This window comes from Xyrauchen texanus, chromosome 16, assembly GCF_025860055.1.
Source record: "Xyrauchen texanus isolate HMW12.3.18 chromosome 16, RBS_HiC_50CHRs, whole genome shotgun sequence".
NCBI classification, from domain to species: domain Eukaryota; kingdom Metazoa; phylum Chordata; class Actinopteri; order Cypriniformes; family Catostomidae; genus Xyrauchen; species Xyrauchen texanus.
In genome coordinates, this window is record NC_068291.1 from 34021059 (window position 1) to 34040233 (window position 19175).

The 19175-nt window shown below is 36.9% G+C and overlaps 2 protein-coding genes across 2 annotated transcripts in view; both read right to left on the bottom strand.

The window, feature by feature from the left end:
• LOC127656964 (serine palmitoyltransferase 2-like) overlaps positions 1–19175 on the bottom strand; it is a 919074-nt gene that overhangs the window by 67761 nt on the left and 832138 nt on the right. The gene's annotated exons all lie outside the window — the stretch shown is intronic.
• si:dkey-288a3.2 (protein phosphatase 1 regulatory subunit 37) lies at positions 1592–11695 on the bottom strand. The gene is made up of 7 exons (XM_052145234.1): positions 11589–11695; positions 11339–11472; positions 8583–8610; positions 8122–8144; positions 6947–7054; positions 6753–6815; positions 1592–1734 (listed from the first exon to the last, which is right to left on the bottom strand). The coding sequence occupies exons 1-7, from the start codon at positions 11693–11695 to the stop codon at positions 1592–1594; spliced, it is 606 nt and encodes a 201-aa protein (XP_052001194.1).

Genomic DNA, 19175 nt, shown 5'->3' on the forward strand with positions numbered 1-19175 from the left:
CTGCAGAGCTGAGATATTCTTTTAAAAAAATCTTTGTTTGTGTTCAGCAGAAGAAAGAAAGTAATTCGTATCTGGGATGGCATTAGGGTGAGTAAACTATGAGATAATTTTCATTTTGGGGTGAACTATCCATTTAAGTGCAAACTTTGTCTCAGACCTTTCTCCTAATGTTCCATATGGAAATTAAAATAGGCACAAATGAGACATTGTCAACACATAAGAGCTATTAAATTACTATAGATACCATAGTCATTTGAAAATTTGGTCTTGGGACAACTTGTTGAGAAATTAGTTGAGTATTGAAATCTTTGACTTTTTATTACAGACTTTGGTACCATGACAAATCTGAGCACAGTTTGATACATTGTTGAGATCTCTTCTGAAACTCTAGAGAATAAACATACAATTACTAAGATAAGTAACATCTCAAACATCTGAGAAGCAGGACATTTCATAAAGTCTCCATTTGCTCTCCATTTAATCTATATGCCATCCAGAAGCAATTGACTTAGATATGTTTATTTATTGTTCATTTTTTATTTCCTATTTGTTTACTCATAAAGTTTATGAATTGCTCGCATGTTAAGTATGACAGCCTTTTACTTAAAGAAATAACTCTTTGCATCTAGCTACAGTGATATGCCCTCTGAATATTGTACTTATGAGACTCACACAATTAATATTTTAGATTAGTAAATCATTAATAATTAACACCAAATATGCCAATGATCAAATAGAGTTGGCTTCAACAGACATGCCAAATCAGATGTTGTAAACAAAGACCCAAGGACCTACATTCCCTCCCTGCCACCTTCTTTGTGTTTAAATATGCGCATGTACAATCTTGCCGCACACACACATTCACATACCCTTTTCTTTTGAAGAATGAAATTTCCACTTTTCTCAAGCCCAGGGAATTTCACGAAACTGAATCAGAACACTGTATCTGACCACCCGCTGATTTCTGATGGAAAGATTTGCTTTTTAATACAATCGTCCCTCATTCCGTCACGTTGTGCCAGGCCTAGACAAATCCCAGCAGTGTGTCTTCTTGTACTGCCACACTGAAATGTCTCATTCTCCATCGGTTAAATACTACCCTGCTGTAATCTATCATGGTTGGAATGTTAATAGCGTCGTCCTCTGTGTCAGCAGAGCTTAAATATGACACATTTATACATATTTAAGACAGATGGCATGTTTTCAGGTCATTTATCGATGAAACTATATTTTGAGGTGTAACTGATTGACGGGTCAATAACTAACTGATACTGAACATCCAAATCAAAACAAATGACTGATATAAATAGTAAAACAAGTTTGGTTTTAAGAAAAAGGAGCTTTTATGTTTTTAAGAGAGCATTCTGTATCATCTTTGTCTCAACTATTCTGCCGTACCAAGGCAAAACACATTTGGTCAAATATATACTAGAATCAATCCAGTGACAAACAGGTTTGCCTCAACTAAACATTTTCAGTGTTGCCATTGTTTCTGCATTTTGGCGGTGTAGGTTGGTATTCCAAACGCCAACATTATCAGGATTACTTTTAAACTGCTGACATCTGACCTTCTCCACTTTGAGGTTCTGGTCTAAGTCCAGTCTGATGAGGAATGATTTATCTTTAGGGCCAGTGAAAGAGCCACGAGACCTCCAGCAAGCACCTGGTTGTGCCATACATCCAGACGCTGGATCTGTAGATTTTCAGTACGGATCTCCACCAGATTGACAGCATCTGGTATAACACAAAAACAAAAGTCATAAATAAACAATTTGTCACGAACAAATTGTGAAGGCACCTCCTCAATCGGCCACCGGAGATCGGATTCACCTGAGTTTTGACTTTAAAGACTACATTTCCCATAAGCCCACATACCTGGTCTGATTACTCATCAGCTGTTTCTCATCATCACCACTCTACTTAAACCATGTCTGTTTGCTCCTTCATTGTGAAGTCTTGTTTGCCTCAGCTACATTACTGAGCGTTATTGTCTGCATATCTGATCTACTGTGTACCTACCTTGCCTTGTTTCCTAGACCAGGTTTGTTTGCCACCTACCCTGTTTATACTCTCGCCTGTATTCCGATTATCACTGTTTGCTGCCTGCCCCGATCCTTCTGCATGCTTTGACTTTGACTCTGCCTGCCTACTTTAACTCTGCCTGCCTGTTGCTTGACCATTACCTGTACAACCTTTGTATTCTTTATTAAAACTGCTTATGGATCCCAACCTACCTGAGTCTTCATTACACAATTCAATAAATAAATACACTTACATTAATAATATAATTATATTATAGTATAAACATGCTAATAAAATCAACTTCAACTGAACAAACCCCATAAAAAAAAAAAAAAATTATACACTTAATAAATACAATATAAACATGCAGTACTAATAATATCAACTTCAATGTAACAGGTAAAAATACAGCCTTAAAGGGATAGTACACCCAACAATGAAATTTACTCAATCTTGCATCATTTCAAACATTGTGACTTTATACCTAATACCTCCTTTTGTGTTATATGGGAAAACAAAAGTCATGCGGCATGGGTTTGGAATGACATGTGGGTAAATGATGACAGAATTTTCATTTTTGAGTGAACTAACCCTTCAATTATAAGGTTTAACAGAAATTCAAATCAGAAAAAAACAATCTAGAATTAGAGGAAGTGCCAAGGAGGCAGAAAAGCAATATTCAGAACAGTACCCTCACATGTAATTCCTACGGAAGCTAGGCCAAGTTGCAATGAAGAACGATTGATCATGGGGGACTCCTTTAACGTGTGAATGCCTCTGTTCTCAAGGTTGTTTTTGCCAAGGTTTAATGTTTCGAGCGTTTTTAATCTGGGTTGGAAAAGAAAAACAGGATGTTTAAGAAAATGCGCACTATTGAGCATGTTTTCATAATTCAAAAGTGACCTTTTTTCTGTGCATTTAAATCCAATTATGGACGGTGAATTTGAGTCACTTTGAGAGCTTTAAGAGTCACGTGTGAAGCCATGGCAATAGATTGAATCTCAAGAGCATATTAACCACGTCATTTATGAAGCATGATTAGCAGCCATATAAAGCAGGAGATAGTGAAGCACATAGGGAAAAGCCATGTTGCATAACAGAGCATAATGTGTAAACAATGCCAGCGCGCTACACTCATTATTCTCACTTAGTCTCCTGCTTTTAAATAAAAAAAAGAAAACAAAAAACAAGCCCAAATGTCAACTCTGTTCATTTGCATCACTGTTACAACACTCAAGCATGTAAACATCCTCACATATACACTCACTAAGCACTTGATTAGGAACACTATGGTCCTAATAAAGAGCCCGACGTGGTCTTCTTCTGTTGTAGCCCATCCGGCTCAAGGTTCGACGTGTTGTGCATTCTGAGATGCTATTGTGCTCACTATGTGCAAGTGTACAAGCATTCCTAATAAAGTGCTCAGTGAGTGTAGACACACATACACTACATACTGTACAAACTCAACTGACAGGTGCTGTTAAAGTTCCAGAGAATGTAAAAAACAAAAATAAATGTAATTGAAACATCATAAAATGTTAAAAACTTAAAGTCAATAACTTAGCTTTTTTTTAGGGCATTATTTATCGGTAAATATATTACAGTAAGAACCTGTAAGAACTTGATATTCATATTATACCATAATACATTTATATCACTTTCAGGGGAATAAAAGCCATAAATAAAACATGTAAATAAATAAACTTAATGATACAATTATATTAGAGTATAAACACATTGATGATATTAACTTCAAGGAACAGAAGCCATAAGCAAAGAAATACATAAACTTAATAATATAATTATATTCCAGTACATAAACAACCACAAAACAATAAACTTAATACTATAATTATATTAGAGAATAAACACACAAACATTCTCATCTTCAAAGGCACAAAATGCATAAATAAACAAACTTAATCATATAATTATATTAGCACATAAACATACTAATAATATCAACATCAACGGAACATAAACAAAAAATAAATAAACAAACACATTAAAATAATTATATAAAAGTATAAACATACTAACAGTATCATTTTCAAATGAACAAAGGCCACTAAATAAATAAATAAACTTAATAGTATAATTATTTTATTTTAGAGTATAAACATATAAATATACGTTCTAATATCAACTTAAAAGGAACAAAGCAATAAATAAATTAATTAACAAAAACCCACATTGACTTTTTAAAATAAACAAATCACTGTTACAATGGAAAATTATTGTTAACTCGATAAATATTGTGAGTTAACTGAAGTTCAATCATTCTAAAAGCTTGGAATGTTTAGTCATCCGATTTCCAATTGGTCTCACAATGACTGACTCAAAAATGTTGATAACATTGTGATTTAATTATGTTCTGCTGACATCAGAGAGTTCTGTGTCTGCCCAAAGAACCCATTTACTCTCTCTCTCTCTCTCTCTCTCTCTCTCTCTCTCTCTTCTCTTCTGCCTTAAAAGACACCCCAGGGGAAAAAAAGAAAGAAAGGTTAATAACATCCCTTCCTGTGTCATATTCAACATGACCAGCCATTGGACTAATTATATTAATTATGGCCGAATGGATGTCTACTTATCCTTCTTAATGACAGACCACATGAAAAAGCCCTTTAAACACATATCTATTATTTAATCAAACTGTTCCCATTTGGTACAGGCAAAATGGAATGAGCAGACTTTATTTTTGGCCTGGATGAATTCTCTGTGAACATGCCAAAGGCCGAGAGAAGAGAAAGCATGCCTTTAATTTGTAGCTTTTGATTCGAATCGCCATTCAGATGACAGAAAGGTACAGTTTATTCTGACAATCAGAGCTGCTGAAGAGGAATAGATATTATTAAGGATTAGAGATGAGGATGAAACAAGCCATTTCCTATTGTTCTCGTCTCTTTTCTCTCAGTGTGTCAAACTCTGCTGTAGACAAAAAAGAAAAAGATATATCCAGAAGCTGTTGTGTTGATGGGTTGTGTGCATCCTCTCCAAAGCCAAGCAGGGGCCACATGCAGTGTCACTGTTCGTCTTTAATCAAAACCACACTCAGATAAAATAGAAATTAATAAATAACTGAAAAACATAGTAACTGTGCTACTGAGTGAAAGTCATTGTGTTTACCATAATGTGCAACCCACAGTTTTTGGTAAAAGAAAACACGGTGTGAGAGACAGTTGTAAGAATTATTAAGAATTTTCTCCAGTTATTTAAAATATTTAAAAGAATAGCTCACTTGAAAAAATCATGTCGTTCCAAACCAGTATGACCTTCTGTCTTTCATAGAACACAAAAATTATGTAGAATATCCTGGACACTCTTTTCCATTTAATGAAAGGGAATGTGGACTAGGGCTGTCAACTCCAAAATGACAAAAACTAGCCATAAAGCATCATAAAAGTGGTTCATATGTGTGGAGCGGAGGGGGGCGGGGCCGGGTCGGAATATCGCGGGCCCGGTCCCCAATCGCCAATGTAACACTGTTAAGGATGGGCAAGGAGGAGGCGAGAACCGGCTTGTCAATATAAATCATATTTAATTAAACTCAAAACCAAAACACACGAACATGAACACACACACATGAAGGACATGCCGTAATTCTCTCTCTCTCGAACCATCGTCACCGGCCGCCTTTATCCCTCGCGCGCCTCATCAGGCCGATTGGGGACCGGGCGCGTGATATTCCGACCCGGCCCCGCCCCCCTCCGCTCCACAATATGATTATACAGTATTTGTTATATTCCAAGTCTTTCAATATCATACTATAGGATAGACAAAAAAAATATTAAAATGTTATTCAGTGATAATCTTCCCCTCCAGTAAGCTGTGAACTACTGCGACTGGGCCAGAGAAACAGATCAGTCTGGTTTTTGAACAAATCATTTAGATTAGTTTTGTGAACTGAATCAACCAATTTATTGAAAGATCCCACTCAAAAGAGTGATTTGTTCAGAAATCAGACACTGCTTCTTCTCTTATTAACTACCATGAATGTACCAAGGAATATGTCAAGATTTTCACTGAATAACGACTTAAAGGGATAGTTCAACCAAAAATTTAAATTCTCTCATAATTTACTCACCCTCATGCCATCCCATATGTGTATACTTTCTCTCTTCTGCTGAACACTAATGCAGATTTATAGAAGAATATCTCAGCTCTGTAGGTTCATACAATTCAATTGAATGAGGATCAAGCCTTAATTTGAGTTCTGCAGAAGAAAGAAAGTCATACAACACATCTTGGATGACATGAGGGTGAGTAATTGATGAGGGAATTTTCATTTTTGGGAGAACTAACCCTTTAAATTTCAGCCTGTTTTGATACAAAGCTATCTTATGGATTCAGATGGCTTGGAATATAACATACATGTCATACGGATCATTTGAGATTGACAGCCCTAGTCTTCGTTCAATTTCATAACATTCAAAAAGTATCAAGATATTCTTTTTTTTTTTTTAAATCACCTTTTGTGTTCCACGAAAAAAATTAAAAAAATAAATCATATGGATTTAGAGCAAAATGAGGGGACGTGAATAATGGCAGAATTGTATGTTTTTGGTGAACTATATTTTGGGTGAACTTTCTCTTTCGCTTTTTATCATAAGTCTAGATGTGGTGTTGCAATGGTTAAAATTATTTTATATGTCTGTTATCTTGCCTGAGAGGACATCTCACCAGAACATTATGTAGATGGATCAAGCCAAGATGAGTGATGTGAGTGTTACTCAGTATCAGCGTTCTCAAACCAGCCTTTTGGAAGCTCAAAGCATCACAAATCTCCTCCAGACCTGTGGAAAAGAAAGAGATGACTACACAAAAGCTGAAACAAATTGTGCATCTCAAACACAAAATCCTCATTCAACCATGGTATTGGGTAGCGCACAATATATTCTCAAAGAAACAGACATCATGGACATACCTGAGTCAGATGTGATACTGTCACTTAGGTCCAAGGTCTTAAGAGTGTTGTTGTATTTTAGGAGTTCACCCAATTGCATGGAGTCCTGGTAGCCATTGAGTTGTAAAGCTCCTGCAAAGCAGCCAGGCCCAGCTTCTGACAGCTATGCTAGGGTGGGCTGGGGTACATCATAGGTGCGCATTTGGGATGGGGGAGGGATTACACAGACTACTAATTTAATGTCTATTATTGGCGTAACATGGCGTAATTGTCAAGATCATTAGGCCCAACTTTAGGCCCAACTATATTTGACACTTGTTATTATTATTTATTATTAAAAAATATATTGAAATAAATAAACTGATAAACATTGTATATAATCATACAAGCACTTTGTTTACAATTTTTAACCACTAATAGTTCTAAAGATATCTAATATTGGCATTATATTCATTCATTTTCTGTTAAATCATAATTTCATGTGCTTTGAAACAACTGCTGTTGTGAAAAGCGCTATAAAAATAAATTTGACTTGACTTGACTTATAAGGTATACTACCTCCATTACTAAGAAAAAAAATAAAGCAATATGCTTTTAGATCAATTAGAATTACATCCTTAAAGCAAATTAAAAAGACAAATTAGAGTCCCCACAAATGCAAGGTTGGAGTGGAGAGAAATAATATCAAGGAGGAAAATAAGGATGGATTGAAAGGAAATATATTAAATGGAGAGATCAATAACATATAAGATTAAGATCCTAAAATTTGACAGATGGGAACTGCTTAAAGAAGTAATTATATCATATTAAATAATGACAATTCTTTCTGTTTGACAGAATTGTAATTAGCAATGATGCTGCCCTACAAAGCCAAAACGCAAAATTGAGTTCTGACTGAAACAGGTGTCTTATGATTTGTCCATCCAGTTAATGAGTTTGGCCTTTGTAGGATTGCAAAGGGTATTGATATTTTTTACCAGTGAAACTGTGTAAAGTAATTTGGGGAACACAGGAATTTGGGTGGATGGATGGATGGATGTATGGATGGATGGATGGATGGATGGATGGATGGATGGATGGATGGATGGATGGATGGGAAATAATGCCATGTAAGCACCAAAGATTATTTTCATGGCAAAAATAGAGTAGTTTAAAAAGCAAATACAAACAATAAACTATATAAAAAATTATCACACCATTGAAAAGATGTATAAGATGTGCAGGACAAGTTTTGTTTGCTGAATGCAGGTGCGGGCGGGATGATGTGTGTGCGGCAATGGGAGAAAGAAATGACCCGCGTGACTCCCGCAAAATATAAATCTGTTTAAAAAATAAAATAGATTTATTTCATGTACTTAATGTACAGAGTATTATTTGTGCTCCATGCAGCACAAAGTCCCTTAGTGCTATGGATGTTAACGCTTTATTAAAGAAAGGTACAAACAAAACTTTGAAGCCAGCCAAAGGTCAATCAGATATTTGGCAATGTTCGAATGATAACAAAACAATTTTTTTTCTCACTCTTTTAACCAATGCACAAATAGGAAAAATATATATATTTTATTTAAAACCATGTTTCCCAAATGTTTGATTGGGTGGGCAAGACTCACGTTTGGGTAGGCTCAGCCCACCCCTGCCCATGCCTACATCCGCCCCGAAAGCAGCATTCCATTTCAGAGCACCAACTATAGGGCAAGAATTTAGAAACATATTCAATAAACATTCTGTCTGAGATATTTGTGCCAAAGAACTTGGCCAAAGTAAGACGAGAAATAATAATCTGAAGAAAAAGGCGGAAGAAAGCAAAGAAAAGTTAAACATAAGGGTTTTCCATGAATGCCAACTGCAGTTCTTCCAAATCACAACAAAGGCTTATTGAAAACTGTGAGGCTTTGGAGGACTAACTCCATTATCTTTTTTATTTACATCACTGTGATTATCATGGTCATCATTATAATCGTCAACATGATTACATGTACCTTTTAGGGCCAGAGAAGCTTTCATGGGCTTTTTGTCTGTGGCCTCACAGAGTTGTCTTTCCAAATCAATGTGGCAGATTTGATCAGACCCTTTCGGTTGAATGTGGAATGCCAACATCGTCATCATACACAGTAGGAACCAAATAGGGGGATTGTTGAATTGATCGGAGGGACTCCACTGTGCGAGCCAGCGAGTCCCGCAATCAGGGCCCCGCCGATCGATAGCAATGATCAGCAGCTGGGCATCCCGCTGGGAAGAATGAGGGTGGGCGGCCGAGTGGCCCCAAAATATTAAATGGATCCACACACTGCTTAAAGAGACAGAGCCACAAAGACACATGTATGTGCCACTCCACTCTTCCGTCTCATTTAAGGTAATTTCACTTGGGCTCTGTTAATGGCCTATGTCTACAGCATCTCTCTTGTTTTGTTTTTTGTTTCTCTCTTTCTCTCTCTCTCTCTCTCTCTCTCTCTCTCTCTCTCTCTCTCTTTCACTCTCTCTATTTCTCAGTTATTTACAGATACAGCCATCTTAGATATTAGTCGGATGACACAGCAGTGGCAGAATTCACACTATTGAGGTATTTCTAAACGAAACTAATTACATATTATTAATAAATAACATGGGTTTTTCAATGACGATTCTTAAAATGTTGTATTTGGTCCCTCCAAGTAATAAATATTTGGTAACATCCTTGAAACCTAAAATGTTTTAACGACAGTCTTCTTTGCAGTTTTGAAGGATGTACACATCTTTGAAAAAGCCATGGCTATAGCTTTTACCTCTGCAGAGTTGTGGGAGAGACTTTAGCTGGCCAAAATACCCTGAACGGATCGGTGCAGCAATGTGTAAAGTGACAGGCAGAAGATTAGGACATCTAATCCAAGCCCAGTCTGGCTGTTAGGGTCACTGGGTCAAAATCTGCTACTCCTTGCCTTGTCCTGCATCATCTGTTCCTGCTGGCCCTGGCCACTCATGGAGAACACTTATTTCAAACGCATACTCTCTGTACTTTAAGACTGGCATATTGCAGTATTACGATTACACCAAATGAAACAGCCCTTAGATTGATTAGCACATTATGCGATGGAAATAAAAAAATTGTGAACATAAAGCAAGATTTTTGCAGATAACATGTCCTTTGGAACAGCATGAGGTGCTGTCATGATACAGACTTTAGAGGTTTCCAAACTCTGCCTGCAGTAAAAGTACTTATGCAGTGGCAAATTTTGTACAACACTAGCTAGACTAACACCAAACTAAATGTCACAACAAAAACATTTGGCCCTCTTGAATGAGGGATATTAGATCTAAATTAACACATATCTGATGTGGTTGGTATTTCTGCATTCCGCAAAAATTATACACTTGATCAAACATTAAAAATGTACACTCACAGGAATACTTGTACGCCTAATTATTTATTTGATTTTCTAATCAGTCAATTGTGTGGCAGCAGTGCAATGCATAAAATCACGCAAGTACGGATCAGGGGCTTCAGTTAATGTTCACATCAACCATCAGAATGGGGAAAAAATAATAATCTCAGTGATTTTGACCATTGTATGATTGTTGGTGCCAGATGGATTGATTTGAGATTGAGCTGCTGATCTCCTGGGATTTTCACGCACAACAGTCTCTAGAGTTGACTCAGAATGGTGTAAAAAAAAATAATAATTAAGTGTGTGGCAGTTCTGCGAATGGAAACTCCTTGTTGATCAGAGATGTCAACACAGAATGGCCAGACTGGTTCGGGCAGACAGAAAGGCTACGGTAACTCAATCACTCTGTACAATTGTAGTGAGCAGAATGCACAACATGTCAAACATTGAGGCAGATAGACTACAACAGCAGAAGACCACATCTGGCACTTAATTAGGACCATAATGTTCCTAAGGCATAACGCAACCCTATAAATAATAGTTTTAAATAATTAAATAATAGTTTAATATAAAATTGAAACATAAAGACAAATTCACAAAGGTGTTGGACAGCTGAACATAAATCTCTCTCTCTGTCGCACTGCAGCTTCAGGTCGGCCTTTATTCCTCTCTGAGGCTTGATTAGCCTGATTAGGGGCCGGGTGTGCTGAATCACGATCCGGCCCTGCCCTCAGCCCTGCCACACTGTGGTCCCCAATTGCCATTGTTTGAAAAAGAGCTTGCAGTAAATTCTTCAAAATTTCTGTTTTTGAAATATACATTTGGAACAGCATGATGATAAGTTAATGATGACAGAATTTTCATTCTTGGGTGAATTATTTATTTACATTTATTGGTAACAAATAAGAAGTAAGGCCAAGTAATGCAGTTGACCCCATTTCCCACAATGCATCTATGACTTAAGATTTGCATATCACATCATATTCTATAGCTGTGAACACCCAAAACTTCTTTATGCATCTCAAGTGTGCAAACTGTGTGCTGGGCATACCAAGTGTGAAGAGAGGTTTGCCGCTCAGGCAGGTGTTTTCAAGGTGTAGCACTGTCAGCCTGCTGGTGAGAAGGGTTTTTGACAAGGCCTGCACGGCATAGTCCACCAGCATCCAGTCTCCAAAGGCATTCACTCTGAAGAGACCAGACAGCAAGCCATCAGAGAGAGAGAGAGAGAGCGAGAGTGAAAAAGAGAGAGAGACTCAGAGGCCTTATTCTGCCCTCGCTACGGACTGGCCTCTCTGTCTCACCCTCTCTCATCAAAAACCATCCCATCCAAAGGAGTGGAAACGTCAAAACTGGAAAACAATTCTGACGGGAGGTTCCTGAAGATCTGCGGGCCATTCCTGAGATTCATCCTTTAGTCCACCACTTCAAAAGTGTCCAGATAATTTTTTTTTTCCTTTACCTTTCTTGGGAGATTTCCATTGATCTCATATAATACTGCCTGAGAGTGTGCCTTTGGTTTTTACCATTGATGTTCTCATCACCATGAGGTGATGCTGTCTTTCATCTAAATGAACATATATTGTCCGGAGTTTTATGAGGACTTTAATAATAGCCATTAAAATCAAAGTGTGAATATAACACATTTCAGCAGTAAGGACATTTTCATCTTTGATGCATGATAATTCATTGCTTCCAAATGCAATTTGAATATCAACACGGTATTACACAGAAGACCATACTCTAAGAAAATCTTACTAATAGAAAGTAATACACTGCAAAATGATTATTTTATTAATCAGTATTTTTATCTGTATCCTAAAAGAATCCTCACAAAACATACATTTACTTGAAAAGCAAAATTTGTACAAGATAAATTTAGCTAAGTTTTGTTCGGTTTATGCTATCTTATTTCCAATAGTGTAAATACAATTAACTCATATATGCTCTGAAAAAAAAAAATATTCTGTTATCATTTACTTGCCCTCATGTTGTTCCAACAGTTATTAGATAATATCCACAGTTTTCCTGTGCAACCACTGGGAGGTGCCATGATGATTCTAATAGACCTTTTTCACACTCAGGGTTTTGGAATGCGGAAGTAAGCAATGAATGGAAGTCAATGGGAGATCACAGCACATATTATTTTCACATGCACATTAGTTCCAACAGCAAAAGAAAAAAATCCACTATTACATTTGAATGACTTTCCAAAAGAGGAATAAAATAGAGAGCGGTGGATTAAGACAGTCACAGCTGTGGTAATACATTTTTTAAAACAAATTGTCTGGGGATAAAACACAAAGCACAATGTTATATATATATATATATATATATATATATATATATATATATATATATATATATATAAATATATATATATAGACTCAATATTTTATATAAAAAAATATATCATAAAAAAAAACTTACCATCAAAGTCTATTCTGTATTCTGTTTCTGGGCTCTAGACCAGATGTAAAACTAAGCGAAACGAGCAATACAATTGGACAACAACAACCATTTAAGTGTTATTTGGAGTAAAAATGAATTTCACAATCACCTTGTGCAGAGTTTGGCTGTCAAAACAACTCAAATTAGTTAATGTAGTTAAGTAGCTGAAAACACTGTAGACCAGAAATTGAAAACAGGCGAACCGCAGTACATCTGTGTTCAGGAAAAATATAGATTTTGCATTTAGCTTCAGGCATCATTCAATTTTATAGACCATTTGCACAATTCTGTAATTTTAGAACACATAAGTAAACTATAGTATTGTACATTTGCATATCGGTGAATAAGATATCACAAGGGGGGGATGATATAGAGAGAGGTATATTACAGCAGTCAGAGAACACTGCAAAAAACCCAACTTGAAAAAAGTTTAAATGCCTGTTTTTGTTGAGTTGGTTGAGCAAAAATCAATGAAAAAGTCAGTACAATTTCTTTTAATGTATGCATTAAACCTAACTAAAGATTTTCATTATATAATTAATAATATGGATTTTGTGAATAATGCTTTTCAAGTTCATTCAACAAAATTCTGTAAACTTAATTTGAGTTAGGTCAATCATATTGACTATTCCTGCAAATAGTTCCAGCAAGGGAGGAATTGCCCTGAAATGAAAGTGAAAAATATAACCACTTATTTACCAGGACAATGAAGATAAATGTTGTGTTGTTTTAGACTTCGTCTTCTGTGCATAACACATTTCCAACAGAATTCAGCTTTTGCTGCAATTGTATAATTGCTTTATAATTGTTATACAATTGAAAAATCTTACAAATGTATAATAATTATAATAATAACAACAATATGATGATGATGATTATAAAAGTAATATTTCATTAGGCCTGATAATTTTTTACTTGAACACAGCGTTGCTACGGGGGCCGGTTAAACCATCAAACCTCTATTTTGGCGCAAATCTGCAGGAAGAGCTTTACTGTGAACATGTGAGCATGTTTTTTTAAAACCCTACAGTAAATATTGCGGTATTTGTCTTATCTGGTTTGGATTTTTTGTGTTGCTTCTTAAGCCAGATTGCCCGGATCTCTATATGTATACTGTGCTGAGTGCTTTCTTTGTTCACCTTGACTTATGTGTTAGCTGTTTAAAATAAAATGCTTTCTTTGTCCTTTTTATGATCATAATTGGGATCTCAAAAAACAGAGCAGTATAAGAGAAGTTGGTCGAAAGTGTGGCCTACTGATTGCCAAGTAGTAAATGTTTATTAGTTAAAACATTAGTGGATATAAAATGTTGAATTTTGATGAATTACCCTGCCATTGTTGGATTGCTTTATTTGAAAGGACAGAGGAGCTAAAGATCAATGATAATATTGAGGCATTTTGTAAGTGTGCACCAGTTTTTCTTTTAAATTTAGGAATTCAATTTATTTCCTGTTTTATTGTTAATTCATTTTTGGCCTTTGATTGACCTGACCATTCACATTTGTGTATCTTCTCCTACAGATCTACCTTGAGAGCATTTTTCATACTGTGTACTGTATGTACTGGAAGTAAGACTGCCCCAGTGAAAATCAGCTTCTGTGACACTGCAGGCTCATGCTCTGGCACCCAGGCCAGCGTGTACCATTGCTGTGTCTGTACCCTGAGTGTGTCTGCACTTTTCATAAACCAGGTGGTTGAAAACTCATCTGCATAGGGCTCACAATCAATTTTCTTCCAGACCATCCTGTTGGTGTGGATGCTGCTGCACTGGAGCATGAAAGGGACCAGATTGAGCTTGAAGTCAAGAAAAGAAATGTGAGTTTGACAATAGAGTTGTTCGGCTTGTAGGCCAAAAAACCTGGAAGAGAATTTGCCATGGGTTTCCTCTGTATTTTCCAATGGGTTTTTTATTTTACATTTTTGAACTTATGAGTAATATAAGGTCTGTGGTAAACATTACTTGACGAAATGTGGATGTCATGGATGAACAGCTCTATACTGAATACACACTCACACACACACACACACACACACTCACACACACAAAAACATTCTCTCTCAGGAGAAAATAAACAGTCATTGAGCAGCCCTTGGTCTCTGTCGTCAAAGAAAGGTAACCTGTCCTCTTTTTGGATGAGCAAGTAAACTACATGAATCTATGATTTGTCTTGATTGTTTAGAGGCTTGTAAGTTTATAGACTTTATTTCTCTTTCACTCCCTCAGGTCTGTGCTGAGTTCAAAAGAATTACATGCGTGGACCTCAAAAAATAACGAACATAGCATCTCCCTCACCAAAATGTATCATGCAAAGAGTACAGACCTTGTACTGTAGATGAGATTAAACTTATCCAGGAAAAACTTGATGAGCAGGTATGGTTCCTAAATGTATTAATACTACAGAATGAGTTGTATCTGTAAATCTTTTGTGTAAGTTGTTTGAAAATATGTTACCTCTTACCCATAAAATGAAATCAACATAATGTCAACATCAATATTTTATACTATATGTATAACTGCCTTGAATAAATATATTAACTACATTTCTGGGCAGCTGTGGCTCAGGTGGTAGATCAGGTTGGCCACTAATTGCAAGGTTAGTGGTTCGAATCCCGGCCCACACGACTCCACATGCTGAAGTGTCCTTGGGCAAGACACTGTACCCCAAGTTGCTCCCAATGGCAGGCTAGCATGTTACATAGCAGCTCTGCTGCCACTGGTGTATGAATGTGTGTGTGAATCGGTGAATGAGTCAGTGTAAAGCACTTTGAATACCATTAAGGTTAAAAAGGTGCTATATAAGTGCAGACCATTTACTATCTGATATTACAAATAAGAAAAGAAAAGGAATTAATTAATTCCACATTTTGAATTTTGCGGTAATTTTTTGTCACCTTTGGTGGCATTTTTGCCCTGAGCCATCCTTAATTTCTGACCTTTTGCCTATCCCTAATATATTTAAAATAAGGCTTTGTTATGATTTGTGAGAAATGCATTAACTTTATTTTTAAAACCCTTTAATGCTTGCTAATTTAGGAAAACTTTAAATGTCTACAAACTCACAGGATCGTTTATAAATGACATTGAGCTGTTATATATATTTTTGTAATATTTCTTCTTTTTGTCTACAAAATGCGTTTACATGTTTGAAAGTTCATGCCAATTTGTCGCTGATCATCATTCTTTTATCACATGTGCAGGTTCTATTTAGTAAGTGCACTGATTTGGTTTCCATGTGGATATTTTCCTTGAGTGATTTGGGTAAGCTTCAGGTTACATAATGTCAGGATATGTTTTGTTTGCATGAGTGTATTTGTGTTTTGATTTTACATTTACCATGCATAATCATTTCTCATTAAATATAATTCTTAGGAAACAAATTTAGAGGAAACCTAAACCAGAGGATGGAAACTGCACATCTTGAAGTGATGGAGGATGACCTCTCACAGACAGCGAAGCAGACATGTCTAAACTTTGGCATCATTCTGGAGGTAACTTTGTTCATGGAGGACCTATCTGGCTTTCCCATGGCTTTCATAGTGCTCTTTAGACTTCTCTATGTGCATTTGAGAGAGTGCAGAACATCTTTGTGGGATAAGGAGAAAAGTGCACCAACATAGTTCAGTCCCTTACATTTAGAGACACAATACTACTCTTCAGTCATGCATATTCACAGATGGGAGCACCTATATTTTTTTTATAGACCATCCTTATAATTTTGAAAAGGAAACACTGATTTGTGTTCTTCCTACATGCTGCTGTTCTATCAAACAATGTTTTATATTCAATTGTGGCAGTGTTTTGTGAAACAATTTTAACTGCAATGTTTTATTTTAAAAGCGTTTATTTTAATTTTCTCTTTATAAATAACATCTTAAAAAAGACAATAAAAAGGGGTGTATTGTATGGAAGAAATTAAGTGAATTGTGACTGAGACCCTGTCCACAGTAATCCGTTGAAGTTTGAAAACTCTGTTTTCAGTTTAATAAAACCATAATTTTCCAAAGTATATCGTTATGAATACTTTGAAGCAGCAAAATTAATGGGCACATACTAAACATACTGCCTGAGACTGAATATACTGCCTAACATCTCCTTCTGTGTTTCTTTCTTTTTTTTTATTGGAAAGCAAGACAAAAATACTAATTAAGCAAATCATTGTTGTGGCAGTATAAAAGCAAAAAAGCAGCATATAAAATATTCTAACAGAATTAATATATATATGCCACAACTTTTGGTTCATAGGATTATGTATGCAGTGTGGAAATATTTAGACTATACCTGTCTGAGGAGGTGTGAAAGTGACAGTCAACCTGAGAACCCCATGCTTGAGTTTGAAGACACATCAAGGCATGTAGCATACTCATAGCACAAAAGCATATTCAGCAAAGACGATGCTCCCTTGTGACAGAAAATATATAAAAATTAACAAATAATCAGAACTGTGACATTTTAACAATAACGTTTTTAATATAAAAGTGAACTGTGTCATTTAATATTCTCCTATATCCTATTTTCATTTGCAGAGTAAACTAAACTCAGCAAAAAAAGAAACGTCCCTTTTCCAGGAAACTGTATTTTAAAGATAATTTTGTAAAAATCCAAATAACTTCCAAATGAACATGCCATAGGCATGGAGGCATGAGGACTGCAGATGTGGTCAGGGCAATAAATTGCAGTGTCTGTACTGTGAGACACCTAAGACAGTGCTACAGGGAGACAGGGTGGACAGCTGATCATCTTCGCAGTGGTAGACCACATGTAACAACACCTGCACAGTATCGATACATCCGAATATCACACCTGCGTGACAGATACAGAATGGCAACAGCAACTGCCCGAGTTGCACCAGGAATGCACAATCCCTGCATCAGTGCTCAGACTGTCCGCAATTGTCTAAGAGAGGCTGGACTGATGGCTTGTATGCCTGTTGTAAGGTGGGTCCTTACCAGACATCACCATGGGCACAAACCCACCTTCGCTGGACCAGACAGGACTGGCAAAAAGTGCTCGTCGCTGACGAGTCACGGTTTTGTCTCACCAGGGGTGATGGTCGAACTCGCATTTATCGTCGAAGGAATGAGCATTTCACCAAGGCCTATACTCTGGAGCGGGATCGACTTGGAGGTGGAGGGTCCATTACGGTCTGAGGAGGTGTGTCACAGCATCATTGGACTGAGCTTGTTGTCATTGCAGGCAATCTCAATGCTGTGTGTTACAGGGAATCATCCTCCTCCCTCATGTGGTACCCTTCCAGCAGGCTCATCCTGACATGACCCTTCAGCATGACAATGCCACCAGCCTACTGCTCATTCTGTGTGTGATTTCCTGCAAGACAGGAATCTCAGTGTTCTGCAAAGGTCAGCAGAGAGCCTGGATCTCAATCCCATTGAGCACATCTGGATCGGAGAGTGTCTGGGAACTTGGTGGAGGAGTGGGGTAACATCTCACAGCAAGAACTGGCAAATCTGGTGCAGTCCATGAGGAGGAGATTCACTGCAGTACTTAATGCAGCTGGTGGCCACACCAGATACTGACTGTTACTTTTGTTCAGTTTATGTCTTAGTTGTTGAATCTTTTTATGTTCCTACAAATATTTACACATGACAAGTTTGCTGAAAATAAAAGCAGTTGAAAGTGAGAGGACGATTTGCTGAGTTTATAAGTAAGCCATTCGTAGGTTGAGTCGCCCGAAAAGTGTAATACTGGCTCTACTGAATCCCAACCAACCCAACATAGCAACACTGGCTCAACCAGTAGTGTGAGTTTGGGGCGAGTCTTTATTGTGCTTGTTTGAAAAAATTCCATTTGGTGCCTCTTGTGATGCCCAGAAATTACACACTTCATCTTTGCGTATACATGCTGTACAATGATTCTATAGACCTATATCTCGTTGATAATGTTAAATTTAAATGTTTTTCACACACTTACACTTACATTTTCCTCAAACTCTGCCCCCTGCAGACTGATAAAATCAAATTGCTCTGATTTCAGAATCTCTTCAAGAGACTCACAGGAGCAATAATCTAACTGTTCACCTGGAAAAGCAATCAAAATGGAGATACCCCTCTTTACACTTTGGGTGCCCCTTGGTCGACCGAGTGTCAAAGTACCTTTGCAGTGAAAAATTTTGCAAGCACTGGATAAACACCAAACCTACACCTCAAAACACAAAATCTCAGCCCCTTCATAGTGAGACATATTAGACATTAACGCACATAACAAAATCACGTCCCATCCCCTCCCTTCAGTGGAGGAGACAATCAAAGAGCTAGTGATTATGCAGGAACAGATGACTTTTAAACAAAGCCCTGAGAAATACTTTGATGGCCACAGCAGTCCGTCTATATTAGACACGCTTTGCAAAGGCCCCCTTCCCATCATAAACTCTTATCTTCATGGTCGGGGAGAAGACAGATCGCTCTGAGCTGCATGTTGGGGA

Bases quoted from the DNA above. Each gene is read 5' to 3' on its own strand.
- si:dkey-288a3.2 (XM_052145234.1), bottom strand. From the start codon at position 11,695: ATGAATCTCAGGAATGGCCCGCAGATCTTCAGGAACCTCCCGTCAGAA. The intron at 8,145-8,582 runs CGGGGCGGATGT...AACTTGTCCTGC, and splicing joins CTGAAATGGAATGCTGCTTT to ACATCTTATACATCTTTTCA. The intron at 7,055-8,121 runs GTGTGATAATTT...GCTTTGCAGGAG, and splicing joins TCTTATACATCTTTTCAATG to CTTTACAACTCAATGGCTAC.